The sequence below is a fragment of the Bombyx mandarina genome, chromosome 12 (genome assembly GCF_030267445.1).
Source record: "Bombyx mandarina strain Sakado chromosome 12, ASM3026744v2".
In the NCBI taxonomy this organism is placed as follows: domain Eukaryota; kingdom Metazoa; phylum Arthropoda; class Insecta; order Lepidoptera; family Bombycidae; genus Bombyx; species Bombyx mandarina.
Window position 1 is genome coordinate 10,222,498 of NC_143219.1, and position 17,301 is coordinate 10,239,798.

Here is a 17,301-nt window from a genome sequence, read left to right on the forward strand (position 1 = left end):
CCGAAGAATGTCCTAATTATTATTTTTATATTTTCTAAGTACCGAACGAGAGACATCTGTTTGCGATTCGTAGGTTTTTTATGTTTATGTTTTATTCAAACTTGTGGTGCATGGTGTAAATAGACAATTACAACGGCACGATAATACATTCTAATGTAAACGAAAGGAAATATTTATTTATTACATTATATTAATAAATATCATATTAACGCGACAAACTTAGATAATCATTATTTACAAAAAAAATCCAAAAATAAATTAGCAGTGATGTATTAAAACACACTAACTCAAAAATAAGGGTCGTTTAAATATAAAATGGATTTTTTTATTTAGTAAATCTTTGCAGTTCCTTCCAAAACCAACGCCAAAATAAATACCAAACGTTATTATTAAAGTATTTATTCATATTAAATAATATAATTTAAATGGGTGTATAGGGTATAAGGTGCGACAAAATGCGCGAAGACATAAGGTCAGCGCGCGAAGTGCGAGAGCAGGGTGTCGTTGAAGGTGATGTGCGCGAAGAGTGCGGGGTGCGCGGTGGGGCGCGGCGCGGGGCGGGAGGCGAGCGCGACGGCCACGGTGTCCCGCAGGCGCGCTCGCGGCACGTCCCCGCGCAGCCACACCAGCCGCGCCAGCTGCTCCTCCGACATGTCCGCGCACTTCGACACCACGCTGTGCAGGTCCAGCGACAACATCTCGATGTCTTGACACCGCAGCACCTGCACGACTCACACTGTATTACTGTGTTATATCCGGGCTTCAGTACCCTAGATATGCAGACCTTTTTTTTTAACGCTGGGGAATCCATTTACGGATACCCGGTCGAGGGGGGTAACGGACCGGGTAATGTCGGACTCCGGCGCCTCCTGAGAGGGGAGAAGAGAAGGGCCGAGGTTCTTCACCGCCCCCAACTTCTCACAGGAGACTACGAGATATGCAGACCCTACCGTATTCCTGCTGCATCAGCTTTTCCGTAACCTTATCCATACCGTTTTATTTATTTATTTATTTTAAAACCAGTCTCTTCGGAGGCGTGGGTTCGTATCCCACCGCTGCCACCAATGTTATACGTGATTCTATGAACCTTTTTTTTTTTAAACTAAATTATAATTCGCGCTGGATTTAATTAAAAAGTGATAGGCGCGAGCGCGGCGAAGGATGGCGACGAACTGATTGAGTGGGAATAGTAATGACTAGTATAGTAATGAATAGTAATTACTGTTGTTTTTCCCCCCTACCTATTCGCTAGTAGCCTAAGAGGCTATTCCAGCTACGACCGAACGGGTTGGTAAGCTCACGGGCTCAACCTGAGAGAATTTGCTAACACTAGCCAGGATCGGAATCACGACCCGCTGAGAAGATCCGGTGAGAAATTCAGTGCACTTAATATAATATGTATATCATATATTTTACTGAAAGGTGAGGTCACAAAATATTAAAGCAAGCTTAGCTTTTAGGCCAAAGAACAAACGATAATTTTGATCTCCAAATGCAGAGATTATAATATTAATATTTTTGCGAGACCTTTTATCAGGTTTTTTCCTTTATTTTATATAACAGGATGACTCAAAAACCATGAAGTACACATAGTATCTGATAAGAATCTAAGTTACTGTAGTGCAACCCAAATGAACATGTATACCCGATGGTATGTCGTTATTGTCCCTCATGGATATTACTAATCCCAAACTGTGATGAATCAAATCAAAATTGCGATTTAATTATTTACTATTAAAAAGAAGTATCTACAATCCAGTCTGAGTTGCGGGAGATTTCGACCGCATGTCCCAAGGTGAGCGAGTATATTTATGATAGGCTGTCTATGGGTTCCGACAACTGGTTTATTAGCCTTTTCTTATTTATTGCCCTTGTAGGCAGACGAGCAAACGGCACACCTGGGTGCTTCTAGGTACCTCAAGCACCGATCATCGTTCTCGTCGAACCAGTCGCTTGCGACGAAGGGCTCGACGAGTAAATTAACCCACAGACACAGCCCACTGAGTTTCACCGCCGGATCTTCTCAGTGGGTCGCGTTTCCGATCTGGTGGTAGATTTCGGCGAAGCACGGCTCTTGCTAGGGTTCGTGTTAGCAACTTCGTCAGGTTTGAGCCCCGTGAGCTCACCTACTAGTTAAGGTTACGGTAAAATAACCTCTCAAGTCTATCAGCTTAAGTAGAAAAAAAAAGGCACACCTGATGGTGAGTGGTTACCGTCGCACATGGCCTTCAACAATGCCAGAGGCAACGCCAAGCCGCTGCTTCTACCGTTATTTATTCGTAGAGTTCCACCTCTTTATGTCTCCGCTTATATTTTTTTAACTTTCATAATTATTGATATTATTTCATAATTTAAGTAAGTAATTAAGTTAAAAAGAGAAGTTTTTGACAAAAGAATTACCTCAGCAAGCATAGAGATGACTTCAAATGGCCAATCTACATTAACACCCTCGGGCGCTATCTTCTTGAAGAAGGACCGTATTTGTTTTCCTTCTTTCAATATCTTATTGGCAGCTTGTTGTGCTTCCTCAACAGTTTTGAATGCCATTTTCTTGGACAACATTGCCGTTATGTACTTCCTATAAACTAAGTTCTGAGCTTCGTTTATCACATATTCGAAATTTTTCTCTCTCAAATGGTTGTAATCTTGGAAATAGTCATCGAGTGTAATGCAGATGGTATCTACTGGAATGCTGGAAGGCAGCCACTTGGAAGTGAACAGGTCATCAAAATGAACTTCAAGGTCGAGGAATGCTTCTTCAAGAAGAAATTTAGCAGCTTCGTCTCGCAAATTCTGTGTCGGAGGACAAACAAATAATGCACATATTAAGTATGCTAGTAACAATCAGTTCAATTTTATTTGACTTGTGATTGTTTGTACTTCAAAATATTACTTAAAAGCAGAAAAAAAAACTCGTATCTACAATGAATTGGTTAAACCTGAAACACCAAATTAAATAGAAAAAATAAATTTATTAAATATATAGTTTTGTCGGTAAATTCGAAAAAAGCACACAATATATTTCGATCAAACAAAATTTCGTAGAAATTTCCTATTGTCTACTACAGTTCTAAATTTTACTAATGTGACTTTAGAAGCGTTACTGATTTAAACCGTACTCAACAAATGTTCACGAATGACTTCCACGGTGAAGGAATAACATCCGTGGGGCAGCCGTTGTAACTGTAACTATACTGAGACCTTAGAACTTATATCTCAAGGTGGGTGGCGCATTTACGTTGTGGATGTCCATGGGCTCCAGTAACCACTTAACACCAGGTGGGCTGTGAGCTCGTCCACTCATCTCTTGTGAAACTGGAAAGGCCTCAGGGCCACCAGTAAACTCTCAATCATAAAAAAAGGGTTTGACTACGGTTGGTAGATGTGGGTTGGTGATAGAGGGGACACAGACTTACATTGAAGGTGGCGAGCATGTTGTCGAACTTGGCCTCGGCGGCGGGGTCGTGCAGGGCGGGCGGCCAGTGGCGGGCCTGCGTCTGCTGCGCCAGGCGCGCCATCTGCTCGCTGTTGTTCACGATCGTGATCATGTGGTGCGTGAAGTAGACCACGCGGGAACGGTCCGAGAAATGCGCGTTCTACTTGCAATACATATTTACACGTTAAATAGACAAGGTCCTCGATTAATAAGTAACAGTAGAAGCAGATGAGCTGACGACATCGAAGGGACGGCTAGTAAACTGGATGGAAAAGGCCACAGATAGAGACTATCGGGCATCTCTGGAGGAGGCCTTTACCCTCAAACAGAGGGGTTCACGCTGATTTTAACTAAAAACAAATCTACTCAAAGTCAAAGTTAGTTAAATAAAAATAATAAAATAAAAAAACAAGTTTTGTAAAATATATGTTTTTTTATGGGTGAAATAAAAGGCTTGTTTATTTTTATTTTATTTTATTTTAGTAAGTAATATAAAGTTATTTGAAATGAATGACCATCTGACATGGGCTGTGTTTAATTACCGAAAGAATTGGTTTTATAATAATTTTAGTCAGTCACCTTAGCAAGACATTTTTATGTATGCTTTAATTTTGTAAGCTTCTAAATGCAGTTTCGTTAAAATATTTCTAGTAGTTTATTTGAAAAAAAGACAATAAAACAGTTTTTGGGATTGAATCAATAATGCTGCTAGCGCTTTTTGTAAATATTTTCAATGTATGGACAGTGCCTTGTCACACCTTGGTGATAATAAAATAAGAGATAATTTTACATTAATGATGCAAGTCATCATAGATTCTATTTCTGTGTGTTTTTTTGTATTTATGGACGGTTTATAAATATATATATATCGTGGATAACGACTTTTAGTAATATTAAGACGGTGGTTTTGATTATTATTTTAAATGATGAAATGTTGTTTTGATAAATATCACAAAATGAAGGGTAGACTCCGTAACGCCACAGTATAAAATGGTGGTACGTGGACAGAGTCGGGGCATTCCGTGTCAGACAGTCATTCCGTCCGTCTCAGTCAGTGAATCTCTGACAGTCAGTCAGTCAGTCAGTCGGTCTGTCGGTATGTGCAACGAAACTGTCGGTTTATCCTGTCATTGTGAAAGTTGTGTGTGTTGAGTTTCAATAATTATTATTCAAAAGGTTTTATTGACTTTTTATAAACTGAGTTCAACCAAATACGAGTGATGACGGAAACTACCGCTTAGCCATCCCTGGCGCCGCTGCCGCCGACATCAGAAGTGGGATCAAGACTCTACTCTCACTGGCGTGACGTGTTTGAACATGTTCGAAGTACAGCGAAAAAACATGATGCAGATCTGAAATCAGAATACCAGTAACGGTATCTGAGATCACGGGTCGAAAATTCGTCGGGAACAGACAGATGCCGATCCATGTGCTTGGTGCGCTACGGTTGATATGTACCTCGATGAACGTCTACTGGATGGTGCATAGCTCATTGTAGTCTTCAGTGGGGCCCTGAAAGGCGGTTCCTTATCATGTTGTCGCGGATTTCACAAGTAAGTGTCACATGGAGGCATTTGCGACTTATTTCTCGCTCGTTATGCAAAATTCTTGCTGCGACGCTTATCAATTTAAGCAATGGTAAGCCACAAAAGCGTGAATGCAGCATACGCAAGCCGTGTAATAACGTCTGCTATCTCGATGGAAGATCTGAGCCACGAAGAAATCGTCACATCTTACGTTCTGGCTCATGTTGCCCAATTGACTCTCGACTTAATCACATGGCATTTACTAGCGGAAATACGACACGTAACAAGCTATTGCAAGAAATTAAGGCAAGTGCAAGTCTCAAGTGAAAGTTCGATCGCAATAATGGATCTGTCATGACGAGTGGGTAGTTCCGACAAGAATTACTTTAAGCCGCTGACTTCTGCTACAATTACATGGCACTAGTGCAGTAAACCAAGACATGAGACGGTGAATTGTCGCTGAAACTTTAGAATCTGCTGGATTTAATACCAATAACACTACACGTTAGATGACTGTCGATTAGAGTCACAGGGATGACTGTCGATTAGAGTCACAGGGATGACTATCATTGAACACTTGTAGTCACAGGGATGACTATCATTGAACACTTGTAGTCACAGGGATGACTGTCGATTAGAGTCACAGGGATGACTGTCGATTAATCACAGTGATGACTGTCGATTAGAGTCACAGGGATGACTGTCGATTAGTCACAGGGATGACTGTCGATTAGAGTCACAGGGATGACTGTCGATTAGAGTCACAGGGATGACTGTCGATTAGAGTCACAGGGATGACTATCATTGAACACTTGTAGTCACAGGGATGACTATCATTGAACACTTGTAGTCACAGGGATGACTATCATTGAACACTTGTAGTCACAGGGATGACTGTCGATTAGTCACAGGGATGACTGTCGATTAGAGTCACAGGGATGACTGTCGATTAGAGTCACAGGGATGACTATCATTGAACACTTGTAGTCACAGGGATGACTATCATTGAACACTTGTAGTCACAGGGATAGTTGTAGTTACTGTGTACATGAATTGTACGGGGAGAACTTGCAGCAGTAGTAAATCACTTATTTTCGTTTGTGTAATCTTTCAATGTCGTTATAGAATTTGTGTTTAGAATAAAAATTATTTGATGACTTTTAAATTTTCCGATAAGTCGTTAAGAGTAGTCAGGAGTGATCGAGCGGAACAAGTGTTCTCGTGGTTGTTTTTGATTGTAGGATTAACCATCACACGAGGACGTGTGACGTGTCAGAATGGCCGTATCGTGGATAACGACTTTTAGTAATATTAAGACGGTGGTTTTGATTATTATTTTAAATGATGAAATGTTGTTTTGATAAATATCACAAAATGAAGGGTAGACTCCGTAACGCCACAGTATAAAATGGTGGTACGTGGACAGAGTCGGGGCATTCCGTGTCAGACAGTCATTCCGTCCGTCTCAGTCAGTGAATCTCTGACAGTCAGTCAGTCAGTCAGTCGGTCTGTCGGTATGTGCAACGAAACTGTCGGTTTATCCTGTCATTGTGAAAGTTGTGTGTGTTGAGTTTCAATAATTATTATTCAAAAGGTTTTATTGACTTTTTATAAACTGAGTTCAACCAAATACGAGTGATGACGGAAACTACCGCTTAGCCATCCCTGGCGCCGCTGCCGCCGACATATATATATATATATATTATATATATAAGAACAAGAAAGAACAGGTTTTTAGATACCTTGAATTGTATCACCCCTTCCCTGTACATGTTGCCATAGCGCGTCACTTGATCGATGCTCAACAGTAAAGCCTTGAATGTAATATCTTTACTGATAGTCTCCGTCACCTGATGATTTAACACAAACATAGTATTCAAATAAGTTTGCCCATTTAATGCTTTCAGTTAAATCAGTTTTATTCTGAAAAAATGGTATTTGATGTATTTATTTCTCCTATCTCAGCAGACATTTTACTTATTACCATAATATAGTATTTATTATAAATTAAAAATTAAATAGGTTTAAATATGGGCAGTTGTTTCTGCTGCTCTAGGTTAATTGGAAGCTCTACAGCTACTGGAGCTCACACAACTACTGTTGCACATAAAGTGATGTCAAGATACTATCACTACAATCTAGGAGAATGAGACAAGATATTCCACCATGCCTATTGTGTCTCAAGCGACGGTTTGTGAGCTTTAACCGATCGACACAAAGCGGTCCGCAAGCCCGTCTACCGATCTCTTCTAATACAAAGTTACTGTCGCGTAACGTAGCTTTTGAGATCTTAGTCTGGCAACATAGTCTTAATAAAAAAAAGACTTGTCAAAAATACGTGAAACGAACCGGTCGTAGCATTTTAGTGTTACTTAAGTATTGTAAATATAGTAAATGCACGGTCATACGGATGAAAATGTCGTATTAATCGATAACAAGTATTTTCCCTCAAGATCAATTTAAGCGGTAGGCAGCGGCCTGGCTCTACCCCTGGCATTGCTGAGGTCCAGGGGCGATGGTAACCACTCACCATCAGGTGGGCCGTATGATCGTCTGCCTACAAGGGCAATAAAAAAAAAGATCCGTCACAGTTACTAAAAATCTCTTGACCTGCAAGTTCTGGTCGATCATCTGGAAGATGATGACGGGCGCGTGCGTGTGGTACGCGTTGGAGTGCGGCTCCACGTCGGGCGCGCGGTTGGCGCTCCACTCGGCGCGCTCAGACTCCAATGTCTTCTCCATCCACTCCATATAGTTACTTTCCATTTTCTGTGCAGATATTCATTTAGTTTTTTAGATCAAATACAATAAGTGTGTGTGATGGTGTGATTTACTTAAGTTTCATTATTATTTTTTATTTATTGCTAACATGGGCGGACGAGTTCACGACCCGCGTTGTGTTATGTGGTCATCGGAACACATAGATATGAAACCATGATCGGTATGTCGCCACCTATCTTGAGTTCTAAGTCTCAGTTTTTACAGCATAACGGTTACCCCAACCTTCTAACCAAAACGCATTACTGCTTCTAGGCAGAAATAGACACGATATCCTACCACCCGTAATAATAATATCATTCCTTCTATTTGATATCATATTGCTCATTTATATCTTTATGCCAATTTTTTTTATATCAAGGTTTGAAAGTGCATGAAATCCATGATTATGCCGTTGTGGCCGAGTAGCCGGTTGGTGTCCACTATACCAGTATTGAGTTATGCAGTTATACGAGAATCTATGACCTGGAGGTTTTTTTTTCTGACTAGATACGTTAAATAGATTTCTGTTGCGCGATAATTTTTTGTAGCCTAAGTCCATTATGGCCCATTGGTGAAGCGATTAAGTAAAAATTACTCAATTTATCCGCGGCTCAATGTGAACGCGGTCAGCATGCAGTGATGCTTTATGAGAATACTTCATGCAGTTAGCAACTAAATTTGTTGTCTATTTATTTGATGATTTTTTTTTCTACCTAAGCTGATGGTCTTGAGTTACCATTTCAACGTAACCTTAACTAGTAGGTGAGCTCACGGGGCTCAAACTTGACGTCGTTGCTAACACTAACCCTAGCAAGAGCAGTGTTTCGCAGAATCTACCACCGGACCTACTGAGATCCGGCGCGAAACTCAGTGGGCTGTGTCTAATTTACTCGCCGAGCCCTTCGTCGCAAGCGACGGGTTCAACGAGAACGATGACCGGATTGATGATAGTTATTGCTCTTGTAGCAGATTCCTTGCCCTATACTATTTATGAGCCTCTTTTGCTACCAAAAGGCTTACCCGAAGATACTCGTCTTGAAGTCTTTGCATCACATCATCACTCAGCAAGGGAGGCAGCGTGGTCACATCTATTTTCAATTCTGGGCTGCCCATCAACTCATGTCCTGGGTACGTGTTTAGAACCCAAGATAATAGTGTAACATATTCATTGCCTTCGATGCCACTTTGTACTACGTCTTGTAACTAAAACATTATTATGATTTTGTACTTCTCTTTGCTTCTACAACTCGCTAAACTTCGTAAAACCAACAATTTAGAAAACAGAAAAAAAAACACTTACACTGGCTGATAAACATGTGTGATACATGTTGACATAGTTAGTAACGATGTCATAATGTGGGGGAAAGCAAGGCAAGCACAAAGTTTTGACTACCCTCAAATCTTCTAAAATTAGTTGTCGCGTTAACTCTAAGTAACGAACGAGCCATAGCTTGTTGTCTTCCCGCTCGTCCACACGAGTCCCTTCGATCCGCTGGGCTACAGCACATTCTAGCACTTCGAATGCTTTGTTTTTCCAATTTTTCGGTCGTCCCGGCGGTAGGAAGCCAGACTGTACTTGTTGCTGTCAAATACAACGGACCAAATGAACAGTATATAATGCACAGTAAATAGGATAACCAAATCTACATAAGATTTATCTATTACTAAGAAAAAACATTCAAACAAACTTAATTATTTTCAGGCCATCTGATCGACAAACGAGCTCGCGAACGCCTTGATCAGTGGTTCAGTTATCGTTAAAATGAATTTCATTGGGACTAGAGGTCGAAGTTTCAATTAAAGTATCAATAATGGCTGTCCAATTCATAAATCTCATTAACTTCCAAAGGCGGTTCAGCCCTTTCCGAAATTAGACACAAACTAACCAACCACCAATTAAGAAAAAGCGCGCCTTTGAATTTAGGTAAAGTGTTAAATAATAATATTGTATAAGATTGAAATATTTTATGTTTGAGATGTTATTCTTACTTCTTGAAAGCATATATTTCGTGAATACGTATTATTTACACAGAATAAGGCGGTTCACAGGATTTAACTCAATTAAATTTAAAGTTATCTTACATATTACTTTAGAAAGTATGGTAGGTACCTGCCATATTCTAATGCCAGCATAGCCACATTGTGTGATACAAGTACACCAGACATCTATCACGACGACCCGGCCCACAGACTGTTATTTTAACATGTAAATAAGTTATTATATTCACCTCTAATGCCATCCGATCCCTTTTCTCTTCTCGTTCTATAATTCTCAACGCAGTCACGATAACAGTAGGCTCTTTCCTAACAGTATTCAGTGTTCTAGCTAAGATTAGTTTAATCTGTTTCTCCAGTAAGTTAGAGACTATTTCGACATCTTCAAAATATGCTTTCAACATAATTTTGTCATGAGATGATTGGTTGGGCAGTCTATGTAGCTCATGCAACAGATCATCTCTAGAATTTTCTAAGTCATTCAAACACTGTAAAAGAAACCCAAAGAAAAATCTTTTAACAAAAAGTGTTAAAATATAATTTACAAGTGATTTATTTGAGAAAAACTTCTATATTATGAGCAAGTGAAATTATTATATATCAAAAGATTATCTATATGTGATCATAAATATATGATTAAAAAATATGCATCATCTGGGTCATAATTGAATCATTAAATTCTTAGTGACAAAACTCTTAAATATTGGTAACTAAGCCTTTTAACTAAAGGTGGGTGGCCGCATTTTCGTTATGTTAACCATAAGCTCCCATAATCATTTAAAATCAGATGAGCCGTGAGCTCCTACCCATCTAAGCCATAAAAAAATAATAACAATACTTCATAAAAGCCAGTAGTTTATAAGTGAGGGTACTTATTCTCCTTTTTATAAAAGTATTACTAAGTGCAGATGGTATAAAATAAACTCAACGGTGCGGCATGTGGCCAAAGCGCATTATGTGGTTTATTATCAAAATGAAACTCGATACAAGGTTCTTTTTTGTGGTAAAAATTAAATCTTTATTTGGAACTTAAAAGAAAATGATTAATTAACAAAAAGCGAGTTAAATTTGGTAAAATTTGTGAAAATTATTATACAAAAAGGTCATTACAGCTCTATGTTTAGAAAATCTATTGTTTTTTTTACAAAATTAGGGTAGGTTACTTAAATTTAATAACGGGTATTTCCAACTCTGGCCTTGATAACCGCCTGCATACGATCAGGCATGCTATGGATAAGGTTTTTAAAGTCGACCTGGGGTACTTCATCCCAGGTGGCCACCAGGGCTGTTGTCAATTGACTGATGGGTCTCTGGAGGGTTGGGACTGGATCCAATTCGCCTTTTAAGCATATCCCAGACATGTTCTATGGTATTCATGTCTGGACTTCGTGCTGGCCATTCCAATTTTCAAATGTTCACCTCCGACAGGTAATCATCGACACTTTGTGCTGTGTGAGGTCAGACATTATCTTGCATGAGGATGAAATGGTAAAACATGTTCCTGGAGGATCTCTACAATGTATCGCACTGCTGTTAGACGACCTTCGACAACTACCAACTCTGTGCGTGTGTTTGAACAGATACCTCCCCAAACCATAAAGGACCCACCGTTGAAACTGAGGGTTTGCCTGGTAGTGATTGACAGAAACCTCTCCCCGTGCGTTCTCCACACACGTTCGCGTCCGTCTGGAGCTCTTAAGGCAGTAGTGTGGCATTCGTCAGTCCACAGAACTTTACTCCACTGCTCGCGAGTCCGATTTTCGTGTTGGCGAGCGAACCGTAGTCGAGCTACGCGATGGTGTCGTAGCAATTCTAGACCACGAGCTGGTCTTCGAGCACGCAGATCTCGTTCCTCCATTCTCCTTCTTATTGTTCGCTCACTTACTTTGATTCCTCTTGCAATTTGTAGCCGCTGCCGAATTTCGACCGCAGTAAGGAATCGATTTCGCAAAATTGCGAGAGTGATAAATCGGTGATCTCGCACTGATGTACACCTAATACCGCCACTACCTGGTCTCCTTGTGTATAGACCGGTCTGGTCGTACCTTGTTAAGGCGGACCTAAGAGTTGTATGCGGTACATTTAAAGTTTCAGCAATTTGTCGCTGAGTTCGCCCCTGACTTCGAAGTAACATAGCCTGAGCAACTTGAACAGGTGTTAGGGTCATTGTTTTCCCATTCTAGAAGCGTAAATTACTACCGATTAATAAAAAAATTATAAATACACGACTATTGGAATATCGAATTTTAACTCACCCGTCTTTTGTGCGTTTCATTAACGAATTAACGTTAAGTCTCACAGAAATTAAGCAAATGAACATTTTTGAGCGCTTAGCCTCTTAAATTAATAACAAAAAATGGCCACTCGGGCCATTAACTGCCACTCGAAATTATCATATGCGGTACAAAAATCGCCTGTTATCAGTCTGTTTATGTTTGGGCCATATTCCATGTCACTGACTGTAGATACATTGATGAAATGATATGTTACCATTACACGTGCGAATTTACATTACGAAATTAGTGGCATGAAATTAATTTCGTGACATTACTTTTACCATCAGTTTCACATGTAATTTAATAGTTTCGCAATGCAATTTCATGAATGCAAACAAGTTTCGTGCCCTGCGCGATTTTTTTGTGAAATTAGTGTCATGCAACTAATTTCATAGTGTAGACGCGACGTGAAACTTATGTCGCGAAAGGGCCTCCTGCGCTGTGCGGACGTGTGTATTTTTAGCTCACGCGCGCTTCAAGCGTTGAAAATGGCAAACCAAAGATGGAGTACAGATAAAAATATAGAATTCAATAATGAATATCAGCGACAAGAGTACCTCTGGGACCCGAAACACCTACAGTAAAAAACTCAAAATTATCTCACTCATTCGATTTCATTCATTTTGAAGTCGTCGTGGCCTAAAGGATAAAACGTCCGGTGCATTCGTAGCGATGCAACGGTGTACGAATCCCGCAGGCGGGTACCAATTTTTCTAATGAAATACGTACTTAACAATTGTTCACGATTGACTTCCACGGTGAAGGAATAACATCGTGTAATAAAAATCAAAACCCGCAAAATTATAATTTGCGTAATTACTGGTGGTAGGACCTCTTGTGAGTCCGCACGGGTAGGAACCACCGCCCCGCCTATTTCTGCCGTCAAGCAGTAATGCGTTTCGGTTTGAAGGGTGGGGCACCCGTTGTAACTATACTGAGACCTTAGAACTTCTATCTCAAGGTGTGTGGCGCATTTACGTTGTAGATGTCTATGGGTTCCAGTAACCACATAACACCGGGTGGGCTGTGAGCTCGTCCACACATCTAGGCAATAAAAAAATAAAAAAATCGAAAATAGTTTTTATAGCTCTCAGGATCTTCATCTACTAATTCAGAGACTAACTTCATTGCACTTAAATGCCTTCTTGTTAACCATCCTCGAGTCTACCAAAGTCTTTTTTTTCTTAATAGTCTTTTTTTAAGATTTTAGGTACATAAGCATATCTTTAGCTACATTGAATATAGCAAAATATAGCTTTGATGCTGATGGCGCCATGGTTACTGTGATACTGTGGATTGCGCGACACTAATTTTTTTACGAAATTTCTTTCGCATATATCGAAACTACTTTCGTGAAACTGAGTTCAACATGCATGACACTAATTTCGTAATGTAAATTCCGCATTAAAGAAAGAAAAATATTTAATTTACCTGATGTGCATGTAAAAGTTTCCCTTCTCCTATCCATTGTTTAGTTTTGGCTACACTTTCAGGCACAGTAAAAATGTGTTTCAAGCTATCCATGGCAGTGACATACTGGGAGTGTCGTAAGTCTTCCTCTCGAACTGCTTGGAGAGTAGCAACAAGTGGAGGCACTCCTTTCAGTAAGTCCTCTAGTTCATCCATTCTGTTTGAAATATATGATATTTAATATACTGTTAAAAAAATACAGCTAAAGACTAGCTGTTGTACTCCTGCCCACAACACATGTTCAAAAGAGAGAGAGAGAGAGAGAGAGAACATACTTTATTGCATACCAAAACACAATTTACATTCAAGAACAGTTAACAAGCAAATACTACTCTTATTGGTAAAAGAGATCTCTTCCAGACAACTGTCTAATTTACAGAAACTCTGAAAAGAATGTGTGAATAATTACTGTAAAATCAATTTTCAGTGATAATTTTTTTTTTTGGTAGTGTAATGTAGTTTTTTTATACGTAGATGGGTGACCGAGCTTACCCTACCATACCTGGAGTACATCCCAATGTGAATGTTTTCACCCAACATGTCACACACCTATTTGTGAATCCTTCTATTTTCAGTTACTTTAATGAATATTAACAGCTATGAATAAAGTATAAAATATCTACAAATCATACATACTTTTTACTGATTTCTTGCACATCATCAAGACATTCCTGAAGTTGTTTTAACCCGACACTTACTCCATCTAACTTCCCCTGCACTGCAGATTTTAACTGTGCTTCTATAGAAGCCTTTTTGTGTGTAATTCTTTTCTTGTAATGCTCTACCTTAAGTAAAAATAATTTTAATACAAAAGATAACAATTTTGAGTACAAATAAAATAGAAAGTAGAACATAATATAAATCTAATACATTTAAATACAAAATGTAGGTCTTTCATCCACTTTATAAAAGTGAACAATACTGAAGGATTTTGAAGTAAAAAAAAAAGTATGATAAACATATCAATGTGCAACACACTTTAAAAAAATATGTATATATTTATGCAAATTTGCTAAGCTATAGCCTAAATATTACATTTCACATAGGTTTTTCAATGTATTTTTTAAACTGTTAACATTCAATGCTAACATTTTCTGTTCTGTAAAATTTTCTGTTTGAAAATCACTTCTAAATAAACATTTACATCACACATAATTTTAAATAAGACTATAGCAATGATCCACATTAACGCAAACTGGGAAGAGCACAGATGATTGCTTGCACATTTATAACATTAAATAACACTTTCAAAGCCCACAAACTATCAAGTGAGATGCACGTCCTATTTTATTGATTTAGGTATCTTTTTTATTTTACTTTCATATAAGATAAAAAACAGAGTTGAAAGTGTTGCCGATAAGACAATCGCAGAATAAGTTAATTATAGTGGGAGGGTTAACATTTTTTTTGCACAGCAGATAGTTTATTGCTTACTTTCTCAAGCTGTCCAGGTCTTTGCATCATGTTCATGACCATTTTTTCTGCAGCTGCTTTAGCTTCTTCCTCTATTTCATCCATGGAACTCATGATGTAAACAAGATTTGCTGTTTACAGTGTTTACACAAATACAAATCTATAGTCGGATTTTTTATTAGACGAAGTTAACTGACGTTTACTGTGTTGTCAGTTTTTGATGAAATAAAAATAGTGTTGTGACAAAGTGAAAGATTGAAAAAACTCCTGAATTAATGAAATTGCCTCGATTGTCTAGTGAATAGTTGGTGTGCCGAATTGCCGATATCGGGTACGGGGTTCGAATTTTAGGCGTGCTTTGTACATACCAACGAGTTTTCGACGAAACATTATGTTCTTATAGTATCTACCTGTACTGAATACCGAGTGTTTTAAACATTAAGAAAAACATTGCGAGGAAGCTTGTAAGACTGTCCTATTTGCAATACAGTTTAAATTATACAAAAATAACACAATAGTTGAAATTATAGATTATAGACGTATAAAATATAACAATTATGGGTAAGTAATGAAAATAAAAAAAACTGATTGTAGTTAATACTACTAGTAACATATATTGGAGCACTTTAATACAATTTTATTGTAAAATATAAATAATATTCTTTTATAGTTTGAAATTAATGATTAACTCTTCACACTCATTGTTCATTCATGTGATTGAACGAGAACTGAACGCATCACTATTACTTTAAATATAGCAACATTATTTCACAAAGTGACATTAGCTACTGTCAGCTGGCTTCGTCTAATTAAAAATCCGACTATAGAAAATTTTATTAGTTTTATTTTTCCAACTGGAAAGGCAAAGGTGTTATACCATACAATCTAATCTTTTGTATATATATACATTTTATTTAATATATGAAAACCTATAATATGAAATGAAATGAAGTTGATTAGAAACATGGCATGAAATGAGATGAGATGAGATGAGATGAGATGAGATGAGATGAGATGAGATGAGATGAGACGAGACGAGACGAGACGAGACGAGACGAGACGAGACGAGACGAAACGAGACGAGACGAGATATAATCTCGGTAAAATAGTAGTCATTTACTGAGACTTTTTCAGTGGATTTTTTGGAGGATCCCAAGTTACATCCAACGGCTTTGTTTTATTCTCCCACATTTGTGCACTTTCACAGATACTAAAGAGTTAATAAACCACCGTTATGACATATTGAAACCTGAAGAAACACTAACCGACTTATAACGTTTACGTGTTTGAAAACAATCGCATGCATGTACGCTCGTACATACGTAGGTGCGGGACGTAATTATTAAAGCGAGGGGCCGGGCGTTGAAAGTACGCGATAAGCGAACAAAAAAAAACACAACTTCACTCCTCGCGTTTCCACCAAAAAGTTTATAAAAATAGATAATAAAACTATGATTTAAAATATTAAGTGTACGGTACCTATTATCTATGGTTAAGTGTAGCCGTGGATAATTAGTGGACTTTGCACCTGGACTGATGCACCGGTGTTCGAGTCCCGAAGGCAGGTATCAATTTTGCAAATGAAATACGTACCTCAAATTTTAATGTTCACGTTTGACTTCCACGGTGAAGGAATAACATCATGTAATAAAAATCAAACCCGCAAAATTATAATTTGCGTAATTACTGGTAGGACCTCTTGTGAATCCGCACAGATAAGAAGTAATAGTGTTCTGTGGGTACCACACCCTGCCTATTTCTGCCATTAAGCAGTAATGCGTTTCTGTTTGAAGGGTGGGGCAGTCGTTGCTACTATACCGAGACCTTAGAATTTATATCTCAAGATGGGCGGTGGCATTTACGTTGTAAATGTCTATAGGCTCCAGTAACCACTTAACATCATGTGGGCTGTGAGCTTGTCCACCCACTTAGGAAATAAAAAAATTAAAAGTTTTTGAATGGGCTAATTTAACAAAAGTGCCTACGTGGGAAGAGGTACAGAAAGTGCTGGATCTACTGATCACACAAGAGTTTATTAGCAGCAGCCAAGTTAAGAGTCTTTGATGAGTTTCCAGCTATTTCCCACTTTGCGACGGATGCAAAAATCTCTGACTGGAATACCGAGAATTTTTCTACTGAAAACCGTTGAGTCGAATTATTCCAGCACTTCTGTACCAGCAATCTTCATTTAATAAACTTTTCCACAATTATTGAATACGCTAAGTGTCTGCCTAGAAGTAACGCACCTGTTGAAAGAGTTTTTCTCAAATGATTTTTTTTTATTGCCTAGATGTGTGGACGAGCTCACAGCCCACCTGGTGTTAAGTGGTTACTGGAACCCATAGACATCTACAACGTAAATGCGCCACACACCTTGAGATACAAGTTCTAAGGTCTCAGTATAGTTACAACGGCTGCCCTACCC

At 38.7% G+C, this 17,301-nt stretch overlaps 1 protein-coding gene across 2 annotated transcripts; it reads right to left on the reverse strand.

Annotated features, from left to right (window-relative positions):
- Window positions 1-383: 383 nt before the first annotated feature.
- Sec6 (Exocyst complex component Sec6) lies at window positions 384-16,306 on the reverse strand. Of its 2 annotated transcripts, XM_089731679.1 has the most exons (12): window positions 16,142-16,306; window positions 14,898-15,036; window positions 14,100-14,248; window positions 13,425-13,620; window positions 9,951-10,205; window positions 9,023-9,304; window positions 8,743-8,925; window positions 7,573-7,731; window positions 6,705-6,812; window positions 3,417-3,596; window positions 2,401-2,793; window positions 384-722 (listed from the first exon to the last, which is right to left on the reverse strand). In XM_089731679.1, exons 2-12 carry the CDS (start codon window positions 14,988-14,990, stop codon window positions 474-476), a joined length of 2,247 nt encoding a protein of 748 aa, XP_089587805.1. In that variant the 5' UTR covers window positions 14,991-15,036; window positions 16,142-16,306; the 3' UTR covers window positions 384-473. The 2 variants fall into 2 exon arrangements, with proteins under 2 accessions (XP_089587805.1, XP_028032456.2); XM_028176655.2 differs by lacking the exon at window positions 16,142-16,306 and having other exon boundaries at window positions 14,898-15,717.
- Between the last annotated feature and the right edge of the window lie 995 nt (window positions 16,307-17,301).